General features: G+C 45.8%; 1 protein-coding gene across 2 annotated transcripts in view; it reads left to right on the forward strand.

Annotated features, from left to right (window-relative positions):
* Positions 1 to 15,182, forward strand: part of DOCK1 (dedicator of cytokinesis 1) — a 502,522-nt gene that overhangs the window by 99,717 nt on the left and 387,623 nt on the right. For both annotated transcript variants that reach the window (XM_046651107.1, XM_046651115.1), the window contains exons 17-21: positions 4,689 to 4,792; positions 5,180 to 5,363; positions 9,855 to 9,952; positions 14,218 to 14,307; positions 14,656 to 14,756. In XM_046651107.1, the coding sequence (XP_046507063.1) occupies positions 4,689 to 4,792; positions 5,180 to 5,363; positions 9,855 to 9,952; positions 14,218 to 14,307; positions 14,656 to 14,756 (577 nt within the window). The remainder of the gene's footprint in view (positions 1 to 4,688; positions 4,793 to 5,179; positions 5,364 to 9,854; positions 9,953 to 14,217; positions 14,308 to 14,655; positions 14,757 to 15,182) is intronic.

Below are 15,182 nucleotides of genomic sequence, written 5' to 3' on the forward strand. Positions count from 1 at the left end.
GAAAGAATTTGCTATCAGTGACTGAAGTTTGTCTCACCATGTTTGTTGGTTAATTGTTTACTAAAGATGTAGCCTGTGTTAGACTCTTAAGTAAATATCAGAAAAGGAAGATGTGCCCCCTGCCCTTTGTGGTCTGTATCCAGTTGGCAGCGGGCTAAGATTTGGGAGCAAAAGTGACAATGAGAATTGGCTATGGTTGTGTGTGCTGCGCCATCGAGGGAAAGGGTGGTCTTTGTGGCTGTGTTTGCCACCAATGACCCTATGGGGCCAGGGCCACATGGATGGGGCTCCTTTATCCTGGCTCTTTGTGGCCTCACAGATGCTTCAGCTTGGGCCTCAGCATCCCCATTGTCACATGAGGATAAGAATGCCCTGGGGATGTCTCAAAGACTAAGGGAGATGGAGGCTGCCGACCCCTTGGCACAATGCCTGACATAGAGTAGGGGCTCCGTAGAAGCCACTGATACTGTGATAACGTGTCTGTCCTTTTTACTGTTTCTGAGGGCCTGCTAGACCCAGGCCCTTGCTGAAGGGTGGGGCCTGCCAGGGAAGGGGGTGCAGTGGAGAAGCCTGGGAGAGTGAACACATGAGCAAAGGTTTGATGCTGGGGGTATGTAGACCCGTGTGGGGCCAGTGAGAAGCCTAGACCCACTGTTATTCAGAGGTGTGGGGAGGCATGGTGGCACATGAGATCTGCAGGGTGTGTAGAGAGCGTGGATACCAGCCTGAAGATGTACATGTGGTGGGGTGAGGCTGGGAGGTCGTTGGACCAAGGGCTCTAGAAGAGCATGGCATCCATCATGGTGGGGTGGCTGTGTTGAGGTTAGAGGGAGTGAGTAGAAGTGAGCTGGGGCATCGTTCCACCCCTCATCCTGTCCCAGTGTTTAAGCAGGCTCTAGAGGTCCAGCAAAAAAGAGGTCGAGGTTCAAGTTGAATGGTGGGAGAAGCAGGGTCCTGAAGGCTGGGCAGCTTGGAAAGTAGTGCCCACCATTGCGAACTTGCCTTAGGGCCAGGTCCAGGCCACTAGGCAGCGGGCCAGGATCTGCTGTTCGTGCATGGCACTCTTTGATAGTCAAAGCTTCTGGATAAGAACGACTATTAATAAATGTTAACTAGCATTCACTATGTCTTACTGTGCTCCCGGCACGAGTATTTTACTGTACTATTTGGATTCGTCTTCACAACAATCCCCTGTGATACCAATATCGTCATCATCACTGCCCCTATTATAGATAAGGGAACTCAGGCTCAGAGACCTCAGGGCACAAAGTCACCTAATTAGTGGAAGAGGTCTGGTCCAAACCCCAGTCCATGTGCCTGAGCACCACACTCATGCCTTTGGGGAGTGGCAAGGCCACTCCATCACCTGTTCTTTGTTTAGCCCCTGCTGTATACACAACTCATGGAGAGGGATCCCCCACAGAATTTAGGTTTGAGTTGAGGTGTGAGGTCAGCTTGCAAGAACCAAGTAGAGAACAGCAGCCTGGGAGTATCGTGGAATTAGGCAGACATATGGGGTGAGCAGAGTGGGGTGCATGAATGAGGGACGCTCTGGGGGCGGGTGTGTCCTCAGCCAACGCGTAGAGGGAGTGGTGGGCCCTGTGCCCTGCAGGAGTGAAATAGCAGCGGGGGCAGTAGACCAGAGCACGGCCCAGTGGCCTGCAGGCAAGAAGGTGGGGAGCCCGGGGTGCGCAAAGACGGAGTTCTCAAATCTACAGAGGACTTGTCTCAAAGGCACGCTCCCCCTGTATAACATGCTCATTCTCTCGAATTAATAAATTACACTAGGGCAGAGGGATATCTTCTGTAGCATTTTAATTTTCAAAATCCTTGTTTTTCTTGTCAGTTTTAAGTACTCATTATAGACAAGATGCTATCACCCATCATATGCGACACATTTGCATAATTAATGAAGTCTCCCTGGCCATGGCTTGTGGGGTTTTGGAAACGTGTTGAGCATCAGAAGTGTGATTCTGATGAAATTCCCAGGTGTCTGCCGCTGGAATGATGGTGGCCATGCAGCCTCTCCTGTGGCCCCTCTGCAGATACTTTGGGTCAGAAACAGGTAGAAAGAACTGAAGCCACATTGGGCACTCCTGCCCCCACCCCAGCTAAACGTGAGCTGCTTTCCCCTTAAAGTGGAGGTGAGCAAAGAGAACAAGTGGTGGGATTTCTCACGCTGGGATCTGTCCTTAGGGCTGGAAAGTTTGGTGCTGACATGACTAACACACTCCAGCAACTTGTTAGCAATTCCAGAGGCATCAGCTCATGCTTTACATGGATGCGAGCAGATGTGCAGCTCCCGGGTCCAGCCCGCCAGGAGCTGAGTTCCCCTTGTTTGTAGGGGGCCTCATTGGGTGGGGCACGCTGCCTCCTCTGGCCCCTGACGTTTTGTAAATTTGTTGGGTATCTTGTAATGACTGCTAATGAACTTGTAACAAATGCAGTCCATTCTCTTGTGTGAAGACGTGGAATGCTAATTAAAGGTGCACATTTTTATCTTGTGCCGATTAATAGTGGCAACGGGGAAGCCGTCCGCTGACAGGTGTGGTCACCTTCCAACCCATGGCTGCTTTCACCAAGACAGGTTTTTATTTTTTTCATGTCAGCCCAAACTTAGAAGGATCTGTTCTTTCTCACCAGAACATTAAGATATTTTGCATTTTCTAGTGCCCTTTTACAAAGCTATTTTTTCAAGTCCTAGGGTACATACTTTTTACTTTTCTCCTTTCCTTTAGTTTTGGTTGATGGATCATTCATTCCTCCATCTAATTAGCCAGCGGTTAGTGAGGACCCTCCATGTGCCAGACACTGCTGGACACCAGGAGGTCAAAGGTTAGTGAGACCTGTTATCTCAGGCAGTGGCATCTTAGGGTAAATGTTTTGAGTCCCTGACTCAAGGTGTGTGGCTGTGTGCTGCTTCCCTCTTTGACCTGTGTCCTTTCATCTCTAAAAAGAGAATGTGGGATATATAATTTTAAAGATATTTTCTGGCTATGAAACCCAATGTTTCCATGCTATACTCAGATCGCATCTTGAGAAATTCTTGGGGAATCCATTTCCTCGGTCCAGGCTCCTTATCCGTCCCCACCTGATCTGGCCCCTGCCTACCTTGGAGTCCTCACCACCCAGTCCTCACCAGCCACACTGGCTTCTGTCCCCAAACGAGCCACGCCCGGTCCCACTCTAGGGCCTCTGCCTTTGATCCTCTCTTTCCCTGGAGGGTTTGCATCTTGGCTCTTAGGTCATCCATCTATTCAGAGAGACTTTTTCCAGCCATCTAACTGGATCATCCCTGCTCCCGCCCTCACTCTTTAGCAAATCAGCATTTTTGTTTTCTTTATTATCTGAAAGAACTTGTTTGTTGTTGGCATCTCCCCAACTAGAGCAAATATTTATGAATAGTAATATACGCCAGGCACTGTTTCATGCACTGGGAAAGTAGCAGTGAGAAAATACACAGTCTGTTGTATTCCAAAGTCCAGTGGATGAAACTAAGAATAAACAACAACAAATTCTCACACACACACGTACACACCCACACACCCTGCGCCCCTGGTAATCTGGTAGTCATAAGGGCTGTTGTCTTAGTCCCCTCAGGCAGCCATAATGAAATACCATAGGCTGGGTGGCTTAAATCACAGAAATTTCTTTCTCACAGGTCTGGAGGCTGGCATTGTGAGATCAGGGTGCCAGTAGAGGCGGGTTCTGGTGAGGGCTCTCTTCTTGGTTGCAGATGCCACCTTCTCACTTGAACTCACATGGAGGGGGAGACCTTTGGAGTCTCCTCCTCTTCTTAGAAGGGCACCAGTTCTGTGGGGTCAGAGCTCCACCCTTAGGGCCTCCTTTGACCTTAAGTACCTCCTTACGGGCTTTATTTCCAAGGCAGTCACATGGAGGTAGGGCTTCAATATAAGGATTTTGGGGGACACAGTTCAGCCATAGCATCTATGATGAAAGGTAAGTTAGGTGAGGGGAAAGAGGATGACCAGGTTACTGATTCACTGTTTTAGATAGGCTGGTCACTTCAGAGCAGGTGGTACTTCAGCAGAAACTTGAATCAAGGAGGGAATGAGTCTCATGCAAATATCTGGGCGGAGAACTTTCTTCCCAAAGAGAAGGAAATTTCACATTCAGATCTTTAGTCCACCTGTAATTTACATTAGTGGATGGTATGAGGTAGGAATCTATTTCGTTTTTCCATAATGATAGCCAATTTTTTTAGTGAACGTTATGCCTCTTCATTGCGACAGCTTTATGTTTCCAGATCCTGTCCCTTCGCATTGTTCTGTGTGTCCCTGTGTTAAACCACACTGTCTTCTTTATTCTCACTTTAGAGTGAATTACTCGTGGTTTCTAGTATTGCCGGCTTTCTGCCCTGTCCTTCTTTAAAATCGTCTGCTGCTCTTGGCCTTTTACTCTAGAATGAGTTTTCAAGTTCCAGGAGGAAACTCTTTCATGAGATTTTGATTGGAATTGCTTTGAATTTACAGATTAATTTGAGCACAACTATTCCTTTATTATAGGAGTCTTCCTACTGGTGAACATTGTCCATTTCTCCATTTCTTTATGTTGATGTTAACATCTCTCAATAAAATTTCGTAATTTTTTCATAAAGGGAACTTCATAGTGTTTTATGATATTAGTTTGTCATGACAGCACTTGATGATTATTGATTTCTATTGCAGCTAAGGATAAATCTGAGAAGATATTTGCACTAGCTTTTGTAAAGCTGATGAGATATGATGGGACCACTCTCAGAGATGGAGAGCACGATCTTATCGTCTATAAGGTAGAGTGTTTTATTGGTGCAATATCACTGATATTGACTGTTTCAGTCCTTTCTGGGCCTCCTAACCTGAGCTGACATTTCCCATCTTTGTGAGAAAGCTGCTATCTAGTGACACTTAATTATGCAAAAGAACCTTTCAGATGACCAACCCTTTTGCTGGTCCTCATGAGTGAAAATGATATACAATAACACATTAAGTGCTATATAAAAAAATACTCTGTTAACATTAATCTACAGGAATAGGGGAATCATTAAGATAAACAGTTTAGCAAATTATAAAGAACAAATATCGTGATTCTTAAAGGATTAAGGATAAGAAAGGATCGAAAAGAATTGCATGTGGCTGATTGTGAATTGTGTTCAACATACTGCATCTTTAAACTACAGGCTGAGGCGAAGAAGCTGGAAGATGCTGCGACTTACTTGAGCCTGCCCTCCACGAAGGCAGAGTTAGAAGAGAAAGGCCACTCGGCGACGGGCAAGAGCATGCAGAGTCTCGGTAGCTGCACCATCAGCAAAGACTCCTTCCAGATCTCCACTCTCGTGTGCTCCACCAAGCTTACCCAGAATGGTGAGTTTGGAGTGGACACCTGTTCACCCCAGGACTTGTTCTCCCTGAGACTGCATCCTTTTTGCTGCCCCTGTTGGGTAGAGGAGGCATCTCTAGGTGCATGAAGACTGCCTCTGGGGCACTCAGGGTGTCCCTCTGCAATGGCCTGTGTGGATGTCAATGGACTAGGAAAGTGGGGGTGGCATCCTTCATACTTCAGAATTCACACTCCAGTTTTGATCTAAGGATTGACCGTAAAGAGAAAGCAATGGGTTTACTCTGAAGAAGGCTTTTTGGTTAAAGGAAAGTAGCATGGTTTAAGGGAAAGTCCACAGCATTTGGAATCAGATCAAAGATCTGGGGTTGAGCCCTAGACCTGGGCTAACCTGGGAATGACCTTGAACTAGCACCTCTGATCCTGTCTGGACCTCCTTTTCCTTGTCCGTGCACGTGGTTCTAATGCCTGCCTCAGTGGGCTTTGTGAGGGTTACAGAACTGTGGGATGCAAGGCCCCCACTCTCTTTGTGTCTTCATCTTTCCTAGCTACTCATTGAGATAATTACGAGTTTTTTTTGTTTTTTTGAGGAAGATTTGCCCTGAGCTAACATCTGCCGCCAATCCTCCTCTTTTTGCTGAGGAAGACTGGCCCTAAGGTAACATCCGTGCCCATCTTCCTCCACTTTCTATGTGGGACGCCTACCACAGCATGGCTTGCCAAGTCATGCCATGTCCGCACCCAGGATCTGAACCAGCAAACCCCTGGCCGCCAAAGGAGAACATGTGCACTTAACCGCTGAGCCACCAGGCTGGCCCCGATTTTGTTTTAAAAGTTGATTTTGATCATATTTCTAGTCCCCCTGGTGGTGACATAAGGCACCCCTTGCTGATGCATGCACAGCAAACTGCAGCCTAATGCGGCATCGGATGGTGCCCAGTGTTCCTGTGCTGGGTCCGCCAGGCTGCTCTGAGCTCTGTCACCACTGCTTGTGGCCTCCCCAGTGACACGGTGTCTGGCTGGGGTGCTTCTTACTCAGAGTGCACAGGCTGGATGCGGCCGGGTCTCCTCTGCACAAATCCTGCCTTTAAAATTGCATCTCCCACAAGTGCCAGGATCGCAGCTGTGCAGAGTGACTTGATGCACTCTTGAAACTCAGCTTGGAAATCCAATTTTTTCCTCTTAGCCACCTGATACGGGTTTTGATTATTAATATCTGTTGCTAACGTGAATTGCATCCCTGGGGCTTGTCCGTAAATCTTGGCAGTAGTCTCGCAGTTGCCTGAGGAGCAGTCATGTTTGGACTTTAACGGGATAAACACAGGACAGGAGTAATCCCATCGTGTGGCAGCCACTGCCTTGTAGTGGAAGGTGCACTGGGGGTTTGGGTGTGCAGGCCTTTTTCAGCCTTGCCACGCCTGCTGTCCTGGGCAGTGCACGCTGTGCCTCCTCCCTACTTGTGTCCTGAGTAAACGGTGCAAGGGAAGGCGTCAGTCAAACCCTTGAAGTATCATCACAGTTTGTCCGAAGCGTTATGAGTTCTCCTAGCTTGTGGGGCAATGATCTCCATGAGCAAATGAAAGCTGTTAGCTGGGGCTTTGGTTCTGTGTGAGCAGAGGAGGGGTAGAGAATGCCCGGGGAGCTCACAGATTTAGTGCCCAGGGGGCGTGTGGTCAGCAAGATGGGTGCTGGTTTGGGACTGGGTTATGGAAAGGGTGCCCCCTTAGGTCAGATATGGCCCTGGTCGTCCATTAGCCTGACGGCTACACTGTCCAAGTCTCATTAAACTCAGGGCAGGGGCAGCCTTTCTGGTGAGTCACCACCCCACCTGTGTGGCACTGTGCCTTTTCAGTGTGAGAACTGCCGTGTATTGCCATTTTCACTGTGTAGGAAGCCACTGTCTTATGCACGGGTCATATTCCAAAAGCATGTTTAGAAGTTATTTGAAACTTGAACATATTTTCCCCGTCAAAACAATGTTCTGAATAGCAGTTAGGTTGTGAGGCTCACCCACAGATTCCTTGTTAACCCACGCATCCCTGGAGAAGAGGACTGTGAACTAGGAAATCCCCCAGGTATTACGTTAGAGAAATCTCCCAGGGGATGATGTCGATCCCTCCTTGGACCTCCAAGCTCCTTGAATCTCACCAGCCGCAGGGTAGTTCCCTCCCTGGAACTGAGGGAGTGAGCAAGCGCCCTGATGCACCCTGGCCTTGGCAGCAGCTGTTAACCGTTGCCGGGCAACAAGGAAATTCCAATGTGATGCTGTTCATCAAGAGTAGAGCGGGGGACATCTTTTGGCTTTCATTTCATACCAGCCACCAATTCCTCTTCTCGGAATGATGGCATGTCGGGTCTGTGCAAGATGGAGCTGCCTCAGTGGGCATCTGAGCATCGAGTCCTGGATTCTCATTTGAGGAAGTCAATTTTCTAAAACCATGATTTGTTACTGTAAAGTTCCATTGCTTAGGCTGAATTATTCATTGAGATTTGTATTAAACATCTCTGTTCTCAGCATTATGTTGGATGCTGTGGGGGAAATAAGAAGTGTAAGATGTGATTGCTCTCCTCAATTAGCTTACTGTATAATTAGAGAGAAGTCATGAAATGCAGTGTTATTGTGGGCCAACTTCGGTGGCTCCCAGAGAATGAGGACGTGGAGAGGGAGAGTTTGGTTTGACCTGGGTGGCTGGGGGTGCTGGGCAAGCTCTGTTTTCTTAAAACGTGCTGCCCCTTCCACTTCAAATTTGCCCAGTTGTAGCTTTTCCCAAATTTACAACACAGAGGTAAAGCTCAGCCTCCCTCACATGCAGAGTGCCATGAACTTTGCATGAGAGGGATCCAGATTATTAACTAGTCTCCATTATAAAAATACTAGTAAGTAGTGAAATCTGCCTTAACCCTGGAACTGAGAGCATGTCTGGGCAGCATGTAGCCTTTATCATTACTTCACTTTTGATTAGAAATTAAAAACATGTTGGACCAGCCCTGGTGGCCTAGTGGTTAGATTTGGCGTGCTCTGCTTTGGCGGGCCGGGTTTGGTTCCTGAGTTCGGACCAATACCACTTGTCTGTCAGTGGCCATGCTGTGGTGCCTCCCATAGAAAATAGAGGAAGATTGGCAGCAGGTGTTAGCTCAGGACAAATCTTCCTCAGCAAAAGAAAAGAAAAGAAAAGAAAAGAAGTTAATACATGTTAACTTCCATGATGAATGGCTAAAATGTTCAATTCCTGATCATCCCTGTGATAGACTGCTGCCATTAGTCTTTATGCTGGGCATCGTGCGAAGTGCTTTCTCCAGGTCATACCATTTAGTTCTTGCACCAAGCCTGTGAGTTAGGCAACATCGTACCCATTGTTCAGATAGGAAAACTGAGGTGAATTTACTCGCCCAAGGTGGCATGGCCCACTGGTATTTGATCCTCCGCTGTACATATTCCATAGTACTTTAGACTGCTCTCCCCTTTTCATCCTCTCATTTTAGCCCTTTCCTTTGTCAGCTGTCCTTGGGGGTGAGGTGACATAGATGAGAACGTGTGTTGTGGTGCTCATCACGCATATGCCTTTGATGTGGTTTGGTCCTTAAATTACAGCTGATGTCTTGTGTTCCCTGAAATTCTAATGATTGCCAAAATTATAGTTTTCTTTTCAGTATTAACTAGAGTTTTTCTTATGGAGCCAATTTCTGCAGCAGGAGTTCATTCTCGAAGAGCATGAACAGTAAATTAGATGTACTTTGCTAATTGTGTTTTTTCTCACGATGGGATATTAATATGACTTCAAGTGAAAGTCGACAAGGCGTGTGGTCTTTTTTAGGGAGGTTTGGGATGCTGTCTCCATGCCTTAAGGAACATCTTGCTGCCTTAAACAGCGTCGTTTCTGGACATCGTCTTCCACATTTAGTCTGGGAAAACCAATACAATCAGTCTGTGATTTTTCTGTTACAAAACAAGCAAACAAAAATTCACCCCTAAGGAACCAATGGCCATGGAGGGCCAGGCGGGGGTAGTCGCAGGCTCAGCACCGCAGGGGACCCAGGAGCCAGGCGTCCAGTCTCTTTCCTGTGCTGTCACCTTGCAGTTTCAGTACTCGAATCAGTGTTAGTTATTTTATCTTTAAAAAAAAAGTCTTGCTCTCAAACAGGAAAGACCCCTTCGTAGCAGATGCCAGGCCAGCACTTTGTGGGTGAGCTGCCTCCTTCCAGACCTGCTGCTGCTTGGAATCTGCCTTCTTGTGGGTTGGAGAGGCCAGTCCTTCTTTCTTAGGCTCCCAAATATATTTTTAAAGCTTCTAAATGGAAATCATTTCATAGTAAATGTTGGTGGAAATAATGAATTCAGCCACACTAGGTGCCAGGTATGTCGCTAGAAAGTAAGGAAATATTTAGCTGGTGAATGTTTCCAAATAGGGTTGATTTTTCTCTTTAAAACATTATGTGGACAAGAACCTCATGTGGTACGTGAATAAGGGAGACGGAGCTCTTGCTCGGAGGAACTGATGGTGGTTTTCCGTTTGCAGTGGACCTGCTGGGGCTCTTGAAGTGGCGTTCCAACACCAACTTGCTGCAGCAGAACCTGAGGCAGCTGATGAAAGTGGACGGTGGCGAAGTGGTGAAGGTAACACAGAGCCCAGGGTTGGGCTGTTTTCTGTCCATATATTAATGGATGTAGGCACTGCCTCCAAAGGTAGTATGGGATTGTGGTTATGATCCCTTTAACAACTACTTTCTTTTGGGTATAGACATACACCTCTGAGTGGACAGAATCCCTCTTGGACTCTGGTCTTGGAGGGTGGTCTGGCCTCACTGTGAAGGAAATGGGCTTTGGAATCAACCCAGTCTTGGGTTCTGGTTCCTCTTCCAAATGGGTCCTCGCTGCACGACTGACAAAGTTGAGTAAGCTCTGTAAGCCTCACTGTCCCCTGTTGGAAAATGGAGACAACAATCGTGCCGTCTTCAGAGGGTGGTGGAGGTTAAATGAGATATGAAAGCCTGTGTCTGGCAGGTGGGAGGTGCTCAAGGAGTGTTGGGTTTGATTGTTATTATCATTGTCATTGCCATTCCTGTCACCATTACTATCCGCCCTGGCTTACCACTCCCCTAGAACTTCTGTAATTGATGGGGGGAGATAAGGGGTGTGTCACGAAGATCAGAGCTGAGATTGTTGTCTTGGCTGTTTTCCTCCCTTATGATCTTGGACTCATTTCTCAGTCTCACACATCGCAGGCTCTGGAGAAATGTTAGGTGCCCTCTCGAATCTTTATCTTTATTTATGTGATAGGACAGACTAAGGTGATCTGAGATCCCTTTGAGTGTTCAAATTCTTTAATTCTTTATTGGGTAATGGTTGGTGGTTCTGATGTTCTCTTCAGTATTGGGCTCTCCTTACCTCTCATCTGCTCACATGACTTTTCCTTGTACATAAGGAAACGCATTTTCATTTTCAGAATGCTCCATTTTGGCTGGCGGACAGTAAGCCGGTCCCCACTTGTGATTTGTGAGTGAGGTCTCTACACCAGGTCTGTCTGTCGCTGCCTCAGTTCTTCACCCTCCATGAGAAGTGCTTGCAGAACGAGACCTCCTTATCTCTGTAAAAATTAATTACTTAAAGTGGCCTTAATTAAACAGCAATGTGGTTAACTCCAGTGTAAATTAATTTGGTTGCACCACTTTCCTAAGTTCATTGTATAGCCATTCAAACATGTCCTTGCTTATCTTCCAATTTTAATCATCTTTTCAGGTTTTTGTCTTTTACCTCTGGCTTGGACAATGTTAATTGCATTTTAAACTTTCTTGGGTTCTCTAAATTCCCTGATTCAGATGGAAACTGGGTGAATGAGTTAGCATAACTTTAGAAGACATGCAGTTAATGAAATTCTGTCCCTTTTCATTTTTAAGTCCCTGTATCGTGTCAGGAATTAGTTGTATTTCTGTTGACCCTTTGTTGCACTTACCAGGGAAAATCTGGAACCATCTTTTCCTCTTCTTCTCCTCCATTACCCTTACCTAATCTATTATCAAATCCTGTTGTTCATCCCTGGACATGGTTTTCACAGCTTCCCTCTCCTTCCTGTGTACACAGTACCGCTCAGGCCTGGATGACCTGTCCATCCCTTACCTGGTTTATCTGATTTTATTCTTTCCCATTACCAGTGCATCCTGTACACCCTGTACGCCTAAAGAGGTGAATTGACATGTCTTAGGCCACAGGGCAGTGAATGGGAGTCAGCACTGGAGGGATTGCCAGCGTGGATGGGGCCACATTTCCCCTATTTAAGGACACTGATAGACTGAGTGTTTGTGCCATTTATTCAAAGCCTCCCTTCTGTATATTCATAACTGGTGGGAGAGAGATGACAGTGCTTGATAGATTGAGAAAAGTATCTCCTTATTTAGTAAAAGATACAGTCTCCCATTTTGGCGTAAACTGAAAACAGTGATTTTGTTCCTCCCGTAGGAAGTCTTAGTGAGAGGATGGGTGTTGAAAGAAGCCCTTTCATGGCCCCGTGTGAGGGACCTCCTTCAGCTCGTATTCCCACACCACTGGGGCTCTACAGCCAGAGCAACAGGGCTGCAGCTCTCTGCTGTCTTGCTCGGCTCTCTGCTGTCATGCTTCTGTGCTACTGACGGTGCCATTTTCCCTGGATGGGGTGGGTAGACCTATTGCCGGGACTCTGCGTGAACCGTGATGGGCCAGGGCTGGGCACCTGGTGAGTCTGTTGGCAATAGCATTGGGCTGTTAGCAGATAGTGTAAAGTTTTGACCTTGGAAAGATTTTACAATCTGAACATGATGGGAAATGATACAAGAGTAACGAGGGGTAGAGGCCCCAATAATTACGGCATTGAGGAATTCCTTGGTGTCCAAAATAGAGCCCCTCTTGTTTGTGTGGTTTCCTTCTCCTGCCGTGTGTGTGTGACACTTCTGGCATAAATAGGTGGAGGGTGGCACAGTGGAATATAATGAGGATTTTATGTGTGGTGGGTCTCGGATCTCTTACTAGTTTTGGGAACACGTTCTTCCTCCCAAGGGAGATCTCTGAGATGTTGGATTGGCTGCTGTTGCAAGGTTGCCACAGCACAAGGGGAAGCAGTGGGGTGAGCACTGGTTTTGGAGCAGGTCCCTGTGGTTTGTTTCCTCAGTCTGAGGACTCCAACAGTTTGAGATCATCTGTAGGGACACGAAGGCCTTTCGGATTCTGTGCATGGGCTGAGCCATCCAGGAGGATCTGGACCAGAGATCTCATTCAGCCATCTTGTTGCTGTCCCTGCTGTGGGGCTATCTCATCTACTCTGTTTGTTTTTAATACCCACTTCATTAAGATTTAATTCATATAAAAATGCAATTCACCCTTTTAATCTGCACAATTTAGTGGTTTTTAGTATATTTATAGACTTGTGCAACTATTACCACTAACTTCAGAACATTTTCATCACCGGAAAAAGAAACCCCATCCGTGTTAGCACTCACTCCCCGCTTTCTCTGCAACCACCAATCTACTTTCTGTCTTCAGAGATTTGACTGTTTCTGTATATTTTGTATACATTGAATCACACAGTGTATGACCTTTTGTGACTGGCTGCTTTTGCTTAGTATAATGCTTTCAAGGTTCAACCATATTGTAGCTCGTATCAGAACTGCATTCCTTTTTATGGCTGAATAATATTCCATCGCATGGATATGCCACCGTTTGTTTATCCATTCATCACCTGATGGACATTTGGGTTGTTTCCACATTTGGATCTTTACAGATAAAGCAACTGTGAATGTTTGTGTACAAGTGTTAGTGTGGACATACGTTTTCCATTCTGCTGGATATGTAGCTGGCAATGAAATTATTGAGTCATATGGTAAATCTCTGTTTAAGCCTTTGAAGAATTGTCAAACTGTTTTCCAAAGCCATCGCACCATTTTACATTTCTACAAGCAGTGTAAAGGGCTCTCATTTCTCTACATCCTTGCCCACACTCACTATTGCTGATCTTTTTATCAGAGCCATTATCATGGTTGTAAGGTGATATCTCATTGTGGTTTCAGTTTGTATATCCCTAATGACTAATGATGATGTATCCATCTTTCATTCCTTTTTCTGGCCAATATTCCATTGTATAGCATTCTGCCTATTCTTGAACTCCTCCACAAACAGGGAACTCATTACTCCCAGTATAGTTTTTCGGTTCATTTTACACATCTTTTGGGAGAGGATGTGGATAAGGTTTGAGGCCAGTTTCTAGTGTGACATAACTTCGAAGTCTCCGCATTTTTTCTTTTCATTAAATTCATGATATTTTGTCATTCTATGCTATGATATTTGTTTGGTGAATTATAGTGGGATATAAAGGAATTTCTAAATTACTCTTGAATAAAAGTACTTCCTGGTGCTCTGCTGTGTACCTCAGTTTCCGAATCACCTGCCTTTTCTGTCCTGGGGCATGTGGGTCTGTAGAAGGTCCTTCATTAGACTCAGCTGGAAATTTGTCCCTGTGTGACCTCTGCCTGCTCCCTAGCTCAGGTCCTACACTCAGAGTGTATGGGGTGAGTCACGTCCAGTCTTCCCAGGGTTGTTGTTGAGCTCTTTGTCACCAGACTGATAGAAATCGGGAATAGGTTGGAAAGGTTCCTTGAGAGGGCACTATAGGTCACCCCTCTGCTGCCAGTCTTTCTGTTTGACTCAGGGTGCCATGTTTTTGTTCTGAATTCAGTCATCTCAAATTTTTGTCTTATGCATCCAATGGCTGGGAAGATCCCTGAAGTTAAAATAGCTTAATAGGTGACATTTGGGAAAGGTGGGTATTGGGGGTATGGCCAAAGATGGTAGTTACTCTAGGTTGGGAGAAAGCTGGGTGAGTTTACTTTGTCGGCTGACCTCTTGTGTCTCTGCAGTTCCTCCAGGACACCTTGGACGCCCTCTTCAACATCATGATGGAGAACTCCGAGAGCGAGACTTTTGATACATTGGTGTTTGATGCTCTGGTAAGAGGCCTTTACTATTCATCTGCTCAAATATTAAGGTGCGCTTTCATGCTGCAGCCTTTGAAGCTGGGGGAGGGGATCCATCATCGGAACCTTGAAAGTGCTTTCAGTTGTAAATCCAATCAAAGCAGATGAATTGAGAGGGAGAAAGTTTCTTTCAATGCAGTGCTATAGTTAGGCAAATGTAATTTCTCAGTAAGAAGAGGTAACCTGGCTGACTAACTTCTAGCTGACTAACTTCTGTCTGAAAATGTTATGTACTTTATCGACTCACATAGTAGTGCCCATGATTCAGAGGAGATCTCAAATTGCTTTGCATTATTTTGCTGATGAAAATATTATTAACAGGTGTTTATCATTGGACTCATTGCTGATAGAAAATTTCAGCATTTTAATCCTGTTTTGGAAACCTACATTAAGAAACACTTCAGTGCAACGTTAGCCTACACGTAAGTTCTTTTTTGTTGTTTTAAAACCAGCACTTCTTTTTTGCATGTTTGTTTGTTAAGGGTTTTCTCCATATACATTTGTTTATGATTGTACATTTCCCCCCTCAAAACTCTGAATTTACTAGGATAATTTTAGTTATTGTTTCCCCCAACGGACCTCAAAATCTTGTCGAAAGAGATGTGTGATACATTATCATAACATTCTGGAATAAATTCTCGTTCTCCTCCACACCTTCCATTTGTCTTTGAAATTTTCCGTTTATGTTCAGTGAGACTGATACGTGGGTGCAGAGTGCCTGCCACACTGCAGCTTCCCAAGGAGCGTTTGATGAGTGAATACATGGATGTGCTCCTGTTCTGAGATTAGTGGTTGTGCAGTGTGAATAAAATTCAGTTTTGTACTTTTCAGTATATCACTCTGCTCTG

The sequence above is a fragment of the Equus quagga genome, chromosome 2 (genome assembly GCF_021613505.1).
Source record: "Equus quagga isolate Etosha38 chromosome 2, UCLA_HA_Equagga_1.0, whole genome shotgun sequence".
Lineage (NCBI taxonomy): Eukaryota > Metazoa > Chordata > Mammalia > Perissodactyla > Equidae > Equus > Equus quagga.